General features: G+C 42.8%; 1 protein-coding gene and 1 pseudogene across 2 annotated transcripts in view; one reads left to right on the top strand and one right to left on the bottom strand.

Annotated features, from left to right (window-relative positions):
* Nucleotides 1–1548: 1548 nt before the first annotated feature.
* The window catches only part of GRAMD2B (GRAM domain containing 2B), a 125209-nt gene continuing 118277 nt past the window's right edge, over nucleotides 1549–8480 (bottom strand). For both annotated transcript variants that reach the window (XM_042934041.1, XM_042934044.1), the window contains exons 13-14: nucleotides 5061–5154; nucleotides 1549–2808 (exon numbers count right to left, since the gene is read on the bottom strand). In XM_042934041.1, coding sequence (XP_042789975.1) covers nucleotides 2767–2808; nucleotides 5061–5154 — 136 coding nt within the window. In that variant the 3' untranslated portion in view covers nucleotides 1549–2766. The remainder of the gene's footprint in view (nucleotides 2809–5060; nucleotides 5155–8480) is intronic.
* LOC122217194 lies at nucleotides 7143–7991 on the top strand (annotated as a pseudogene).

The following is an 8480-nucleotide window of genomic DNA, read 5'->3' as shown; positions in this document are numbered from 1 at the left end:
AGATTTCATTTTATGACTAAATAATATTCTATTGTGTATATATAGCCTCCATCCATCTATCAATGGACACTTGGGCTGCTTCCATAATTTGGCTCTTGTAAATAATGCTGCTATAAACAGGGGTGCGTGTATTCCTTTGAATTAGTGTTTCTGTATTTTGGGAGAGAATACCTAGTAGTGTGATTCCTGGATTGTAGGCTAGTTGTATTTTTAACTTCTTAAGGAACCTCTTAACGTTTTCCAGAATGGCTGCATCAGTTTGCGTTCCCATAATCAGTGCACAAGGGTTCCTCTTTCTCCCCATCCTTGCCAACATTTGTTCCCTATGTGTTTGATTTTAGCCATTCTGACAGATGTGAGGTGTTTTCTAAAGAACTTTTTAAAGTTTATTTTTGAGAGACAGAGAGAGAGAGAGAGAGAGAGACAGAATGAGCAGGGGAGGGGCAGAGAGAGAGGGAGAGAGAGAATCCCAAGCTGACAGCACAGAGCTCCATGCGCAGCTCGAACCGTGACATCATGACTTGAGTCGAAATCAAGAGTCGAACGTGGTTAATGGACTGAGCCACCCAGGTGCCCTGTGAGGTATTTTCTTATTGTGGTTTTGATCTTTTTCCCTGGTGAGTCATGTTGAGCATCTTTTCATGTGTCTGTTGGCCACCTGTAGGTCTTCTCTGGAGAAACACCTGTTCATGTCTTCTGCCCATTTTTCAACTGGATTATTAGTTTTTTGGGTGTTGAGCTGTAGCAGTCCTGTATACATCTTGGATACACTTTATCATTTAGGTCATTTGCAAATATCTTTTCCCATTCAATAGGGTGCTTTTTTAGTTTTGATGGTTTGCTTCACTGTGAAACTTGAACCTTTTAAGGGCTTTTCATATCCATAAAATTTCTCTGTATAGTTGTCTTACTCATTCTTGAATCCCTAGTGGGTTTTCATTATAAACTATTTTTTTTTTAAGATTTTATTTTTGTGTAATCTCTACACCCAACGTGGGGCTCAAAGCCACAACCCTCAGATCCAGAGTCACGTGCTTTACCGACTGAGCCGGCCAGGCACCCCTTGAGTATAAACTATGGACCTAGAACTTTTATATGACTGGAATGTCAGACATGAGAACACTGCTGAAAATAACGACTATGGTACTTGGTCTGAGACTGTACTACTTGCCTGACACTGTGATGTGCTGTAGAAACAATCACATTGAATCCTTACAGTGACACACGTTTTGTTGGTAGTTTTGGTCACATAAATAAAATGGGGGGAAATGGCCAAAAAGCTTAAGGTCACACAACTCATAAAACGTGGACCCAGACATCAGGCATTATTTTCCTGATTTCATCTTCTTCCCCCCGTATCATTGCAACCCCAGAATGTAAATCCTTTTTGAGTTGTGGACTGAATGCTTGGGAGGCAAGAAGTACCAGTGAGTTGGAAGCAGTAAAGAAGAGGGGAGAAGCAGTTCAAAAAAAAAAAACAAACAAAAGCATACTGTCTTATGCTTATGTTACGTTATGCTTATGCTTATGTTACAAGAGTTTACGAAGTGACAGAACACAGTGTTATTAGCAGGGCAGTTTAACCAACGAGTTTTTATTAAAAGCCGGGGTGCACCAGGCACAGTTGTACGGGAGGCTAACAAATCCAAATGTTGTAACTAATTCATTTATTAGCTTATCTGATCAAACAAAATACATTTCATAGAAATGATTATAAAACGCATTGCCGATAGAAACAGAGTATCATTTATATTACAGATCTTATGGTACCTAAATAATTATTAATAAAAACCAGCCAACTCATATGGGAAACAGAAGTTAGTAAACCACCAGTTACTTCTTTATTTTCGTCAGCAAGAGGGAGAAGCATGCACTTGTCATGCTCAAATGGGCTTCAGCGTTCACTATGGACATCCTGTTTCAAAAGTAACATAGTTCACCTGTCCATTTAAAAGTTCAGTGTTTTTCATCCAGTATCAAAGCACTATGGTACTTTTTGGTTTAAAGATTAGTTTTGGTTGCAGAGTACGCTTAATTTAGTACTTGAGTCGCATGTGTCACAGTTTCTGGATCTGGGGTGGGTGCTGACCAGTCCAGTTAAGTGTTAGTTGAACAAAACACAACACACGTGGGATAGTTTAATCTGCTCTGTGATATTCTTGCCAGTACTCTATTGAGAAGATATACAGGTGATTTAAAGCAGAACAGAACAGCAGAAGGGGGGAAAAGAAAAACATGTTGGTGTTGCTTGAGGCGAGTCTGTCTGTTAGAGCTATTTCTTGCTGTTTTGGAAAGTTCTGGCTAATTCTTGTAAGGATCGTATCAAGTTTATTGGCACGTGATCTATTCCTTACTTTGAAGGTTGGTTCAGAGGGGTGTACAGGAGAGAAAAGGGGCAGGGAAAGGACCGAAAAGGCATGGAGTGGAGTGTGTTTGCTGACAGTCAAGTTAACTGTGGAACCACAATCATCTGAGAGGGTGTCCACCAAGGCCCTTCCTGAGACCTCCAGAGATGGGTCTGTTTTCTTGAGGAAGCAGCACTGAAAACTTCCTCAGACAGGGTCCATGTTTATTGCACAGGAACCACAATTATTTCTGTTCCCCCCTTTCCTGAGCTGGAGACCTCCAAGTGCACACATGGCTAGGGATGCCCATCAGCTCGCTCCTCTGGCCAGCAGGGAGCGCTCCACCACAATGACTGGGGGAACGAACACTTTCTTCAAAGGGAAGCACGAGGTATCATGTTGGCCCGAACAATGTGGTCTGTCAGTCACCATTCTCAAGCAGCTTCTGTAGGTTGTTTTGTATCTTAAAATAGTAAGAGAGAAGTTCCTGTTATTAAAGAGAATGGAGGGGCGCCTGGGTGGCTCAGTTGGCTAAGCATCTGACTTCGGCTCAGGTCATGATCTCACGGTTCTTGGGTTCAGGCCCCACGTCGGGCTCTGTGCTGACAGCTCAGAGCCTGGAGCCTGCTTCAGACTTCGTGTCTCCCTCTCTCTCTCTGCCCCTCCCCCACTCATTCTCTCTCTTTCAAAAATAAACATAAAATAAAACCCAGAATGGAATATATCAAGGGCCTATCTGCCATGGCGTACATAATTCTGAGAGGAATCGATTCTACCTGGAATAAAAAGCTACCCATGGGTTCAATTTAAATCAGGCAAATGCTTTTAAGTGGAATAAAACTCTGTTGATAATCCACTTTGAAGTGAAAAAGTGCTAAAAAAAGAAAGAATGGCACTACAATAAAATGTCAGGAAAGACCAAGACAAGTCTGATGGAAGAAAAAGAACAAAAGCACAGGACACACCAAGTGTGACCTAAATGCAGAGTGAGTGGGAAACTGATCCTTAAAGAGCCTGTGTATCATGTGGTGTCTGATTCAAATCATCAATGTTTAATACTCCTACCGGATATTACACATTTCCCAGATGAATGAATGCCACAGATGAAGGGTCCATGACATGTCTTTGGATCTCGAGACTACAGTTCAGTGTTGGGCATTAAAAATGTGCTTGGTAGAGGTCTAGTGAGTAAGCGAACTTGGAAGATTTCTGAGCAAGGAATTCTCAACGAGCAACAGTGTGATGGCAGTGGGGAACCCCATGGGACGAAAGAAAGAGGATATGTGTATGTTTTTGTGGAACAGTCTGCGATGTCCTGTAGGCAAAGAGGGAAGGATCTAGAATGCGTGTGCCCCGAACTCGATGTGTGCTCACCTTAACCACACAGAGAAAATTTCACGTATGATGTGGAGACACCACGAAACAAGACCAGCTACACAGACAGGAAGTAGCAGAGGACGGATAAGAACACGGGTCTGTCTCTTCACTGCTCCATCACTAATGCCATCGGCAGCACTAAGAAGGTACGTATTGGTGCACCTGTGTGGCTCCGTCGGTTAAGGATCCAACTCTGGCTCCGGTCATGATCTCACAGCTCGTGAGTTCGAGCCCCACATCGGGCTCTGTGCTGACAGCTCAGAGCTGGAGCCTGCTTCAGATTCTCTGTCTCCCCCTCTCTCTGCCCCTCCCTTTCTCGTGCTCAGTCTCTCTCTCTCTCTCAAAAATAAATATTAAAAAAATATATATTTATTTCATTACCGATGAAAGGCATTGCCTTCATTCTCTCATTCCTACTCCCTATCTTTCCTACCTACCCCGCAGGACCCAAGATAAACAGAAAAGCAAGAGTGGGAAGGTAGAAAAAGAAATGAAACAAAGGGGTTATGACCAAAATATATAAAACACACCTACAAAGAAACTCAAACCAGGGGGATAGCTGCTATTTCACCGCCAGGCTGTGCTGCATTGCTCTAGCAGAAGCTATGCATGAGACATGGCCACTGGTCTGCCTGTTGTGGACAGGCTCTCCTGTTTCTGTGTCCCTTCTTACAGCATGTGGTGCCCTAGCCAGGCCTGGCACAAGAAGGGGGCAGCGGGATTTGGTGTGCGCTTCTGGTCCAAGAATACCACTGAATGCCAGAGCGAACAAACCAGAGAATTCACACCGTCCCATCCTCTAGGTCAGCATGGAAGCCAAACACTTGTAAGCATTTCATCACAAAACCAAAAAACTACCTCCGCTTCTCAGCAACTAATGTTTTATTGATTTACTCTCGAAAGTTAATTTATTTTGAGAGAGGGTGAGCAGGGGGCGGGCAGAGAGAGAGAGAGAGGGAAACAGAGAATCCCAAGTAGGCTCTGCACTGTCAGCGCACAGCCCGACATGGGGCTTGAACCCATGAACCGTGAGATCATGACCTGAGCCAAAACCAAGGGTCGGACACTTAATGGGTTGAGCCACCCAGGCACCCCTAGGATGAAATATTTCTAGGGAGGAAAAGCAAAAGATAGACCAACAGGGAAAATGAGATTGAGACCTAGGTCTTTGTGGAAGTAAAAAATATTCTTTCACACGTACCGCGCGGTCCCCTGGCTGGGTTTGGCCATTTAGGCTGCTTGCTGCACCCCGGAAGTGTTTTAAGTGCGTCGCCCCTGCTCTGTGGGCATCAACAGTCACCACCGCTACCACCCCAACACAGGAAATAAATGAGTCACCTTTTCTAATTTCATTATGTTAGCTGTAAGCTCTTGGCAGAGGACCTCCACGTTTAATTGGACTTGTGACCCCAGGCCGGATGGTGCTGTCTGTCTGCAAGAACAAAAAGAAAAACGCTGTGGGCAGGCGGGGGTGGCAAGGGAAGAAGTGGAGTGAACACAAATTTATTTGAACAGAAAATTAGGTTACAGTAGTAGACAGTGAGCCTTTAACTTGTGAAGATTACTGCAGGGCCTTTCTGATGTTAAGTCCAGACTGAGTGTTGAGGGGACTGTATCTTAAAAGCTCAGCTGGAAGTCTCTTAAGCTGTTTTTGTTGAGGTGGCTGTGTTGCGCCTTGGCTTCCAGACAAAAATCAGGCAATTCTGCTCAAGCACATGGCTTCTAAGACCTCTTTTGTTAACCTCTAATGTCCTCTCCATCCCCACTACTGCAGAGATTTGCAAGAATTATTGCTCTCCTCAGTCACAGGCATTTTTTTTTTTTTTTTTTACGGGAGGAGGAGCCATTTACACTAGAACTTGCAGAATGTTTAGGAATGTCCTTAATCAAATTGATTGCTTTTGAAGCGTGAGACTTTAGCAATTCTGTTTTTGAGACTTGCCGTGCCAAGGTAACCCCTGTGGTCTTGTAACAGATGGAGTCAGTGTTTACCATTTGAACTGTTTATGGCATGGGCTCTTCTCTTCCCCAGGGTCCACTGGGGTCATCTACCAGCTAAAACTGTAGGAAATTAAGAGATAGGTACATTATCCTGAGATGTATGTACATTATGCTCTAAAGGCGTTTATTGGATTTTTACATTAAGGTTTAGAACAGGGGTCTAGAACTTCTCTGTGTTTCTTGATTGTAATTTATTTTTAGATATTAAGTTTTTAGATGGCAATGATGGGTCTATTTTACACAGGATCAGTTTTTCACATGGTAAATTTCAGATGGTGATTTACTTGGTAAATTATGATCATGTAAATATTAACAGAGCCATCAGATGTTTCTGTGTTTACTAGTACTAAAACAGTTTTTTCTTTACCCTTGATCCCTACCATCAAAATCTTATATCTCAAAAAAGGAGGCTGAATTGGAATGTTTCAGTGTTTAGATGAGGGAACTGCGATCCAGAAGACTGACCCATCGACATGAAATTCTGACAGTGTACAGGCTACTAATATACTAGTGAAGCTGGTAAAAGGAATGGATTCTGGTACAACTAAAGAATCCAAGTACAAATAGGGACTTAGCTATCGGGCAGCGTGGCTGGAGCACCTTGGAGTAAGAAAGATACGGGGGAAGCTCAGGTCCTGTAAAAGTACTTTATGAACAAATTTTTCCCGTCATGGGTATTCCTGGTCTCATGTCATAAATAATCATTGTGATTTTTCCTGTGATTATTTTTCAGATTGTACTTCTTCCTGAGTTGATTATTTAAATAGTGGAATGAAATATTCCATTTGCCCTTGTTAGTGGCATTTCCCCCTCATCATCACCAAGTTAGTGAAATGATAATAGGACATGAGGTAACACTTTCCTAAAAAAACAAACAAACAAAAAAACAACCTTGTATATGATAGTGAACTAGGAAGTAACACTAGATTTTTGCAGATGAAGTATGTTAACAATTTGAGTAAGGGTATGCACTATTCCAGACTATTCTTTAAGTTCTGCATTACTGGTTTAAATATATATATTTACTTATTTATTCTTTAGGTTCTGCATTACCTGTTTAAATATATATATAACCAGTAATGCAGAACCTAAAGAATATATATATATATATATATATATATATATATATATATATACACATACACACACACACATGTCCAAAAGAATCTATATGCCAGCGTCTGTGTAAACTACTACTAAGACTTTAGGTAGCTGTTTGAGCACAAAGTTGTTTGTACCCAGAATGGTATAGCATAATAGTCCTCCAGTTATAGACCCAGGCTGGCACCATCAGCATCAGCTGGGAATTGACAGAAATGCAAGTTCTCAGGCTCTCATATCTAGTGCCTCAGAAACTCTGGAGACGGGCCCTGACATCTGTTGTAACAAGCCATCCAGATGATTCTGAAGCACAGTCAAAATAGCCTGACCCAGGTCCTAGGCTGTACCTCACAACCAAGCCCTGGGTGGGCTGGCAAGCCTATCCTCTGTCCTGTCTGTATGCCTATCCAAGTCATACAGACTTGCATTTGAATCCTGATTTTACTACAAACTGTAAAACAAACTGTAAGACACAGTAGAGTCTCTAGCGCATGGTACAAACTCTGTAAATGAGTGTCTCTACTTCCAGAACTTGGGCTAAAAGTCTGCTTTCTAATATAGAGCAGTTTACTTTTGTAGGTAATGCATCAAAATCCTTACATGAATGGATGTAAAGGAAAGAGCTCTAGGCCTCAATAGGTTTAATTAGGTCAGGCCTGTCAAAAATGACTGATGGGGATATACCATCTTCATGGTAGTGGCCGCGATGGCTGTGGTTGAGTCACTGACATGCACCTCTTTGTCCATGCCCAGGAGCTACACCCCCCTTGAGGTGAGGGCTAGGAGACGGTCGCCCAAATCCAGCCTCACGTAGGCTGGCTAGAGGGCATCGCTCCAGAAGATCAAGTTGTGCCCCTGGCAGGCACGCCCCTAGAGGATGAGGTACCCTGGGTCAGTATGGAGAAGAAGCTCTGACCACCTTGGAAGTAGCTGGCCACGTGCTTGGAGATAAAGTCCATGGTTCCCGGACCCATGCTGAGAAAGTAAGAGGGCACACTCCCAGGTTGGCCAAAGAGGAGAAAAAGAGGACAGGCCAAGCCAAGCGGTGAATGCAGTATACAACAGGCACTTTGTCAACGTTGTGCCCACCTTTGGCAAGAAGAAGGGCCCCAATGCCAGTTCTTAAGTCCACTGTAGTCCTGGCTTTCCCCAATAAGGCCAGTTAGCCCAGTCAAAAAAACAAAACAAAAAACCCCCAAAAAACATTGTGAAGGAAAATCTTCACAGATGCATTCGGCTAATTACTAGTCACCGGGATCTTCATAGTGGTCAAAAGTTTCGTAACTATAGGGGTTCATATAAAGAATTAACACATGAAAAATGAGCTGAGGTACTTGAATTGCTTCTTTCCTATCAATGTCTTCACCCACTGCCATTTTACTAAGGTAAGTTTTGCTGGTATGGGTTAATCAACAGGCCAAGGTCACAAGTGAGTCTTAGGATAATAGAGCAAGATAATGTAAAATCAGGCTTGTTTCTTGCCTTATCAACCTAAGAATGGTTCAGAGGCACAGCATTCATTTTGGGGACTCTCCCACCCACGTCTTTGCTTCCCACATACACCTGTCACAAAATGTAGCACACAGAATGTACACTTAATTCGTGTTTGCTAAGGATGGTAAACGCCAGTCAAACATTATGCTAGTCTCAAGAGCA

Source organism: Panthera leo, chromosome A1, assembly GCF_018350215.1.
Source record: "Panthera leo isolate Ple1 chromosome A1, P.leo_Ple1_pat1.1, whole genome shotgun sequence".
Taxonomy (NCBI): domain Eukaryota; kingdom Metazoa; phylum Chordata; class Mammalia; order Carnivora; family Felidae; genus Panthera; species Panthera leo.
Note: the sequence above shows the minus strand (reverse complement) of the source record. Positions and strands in the feature narration are given on the sequence as shown.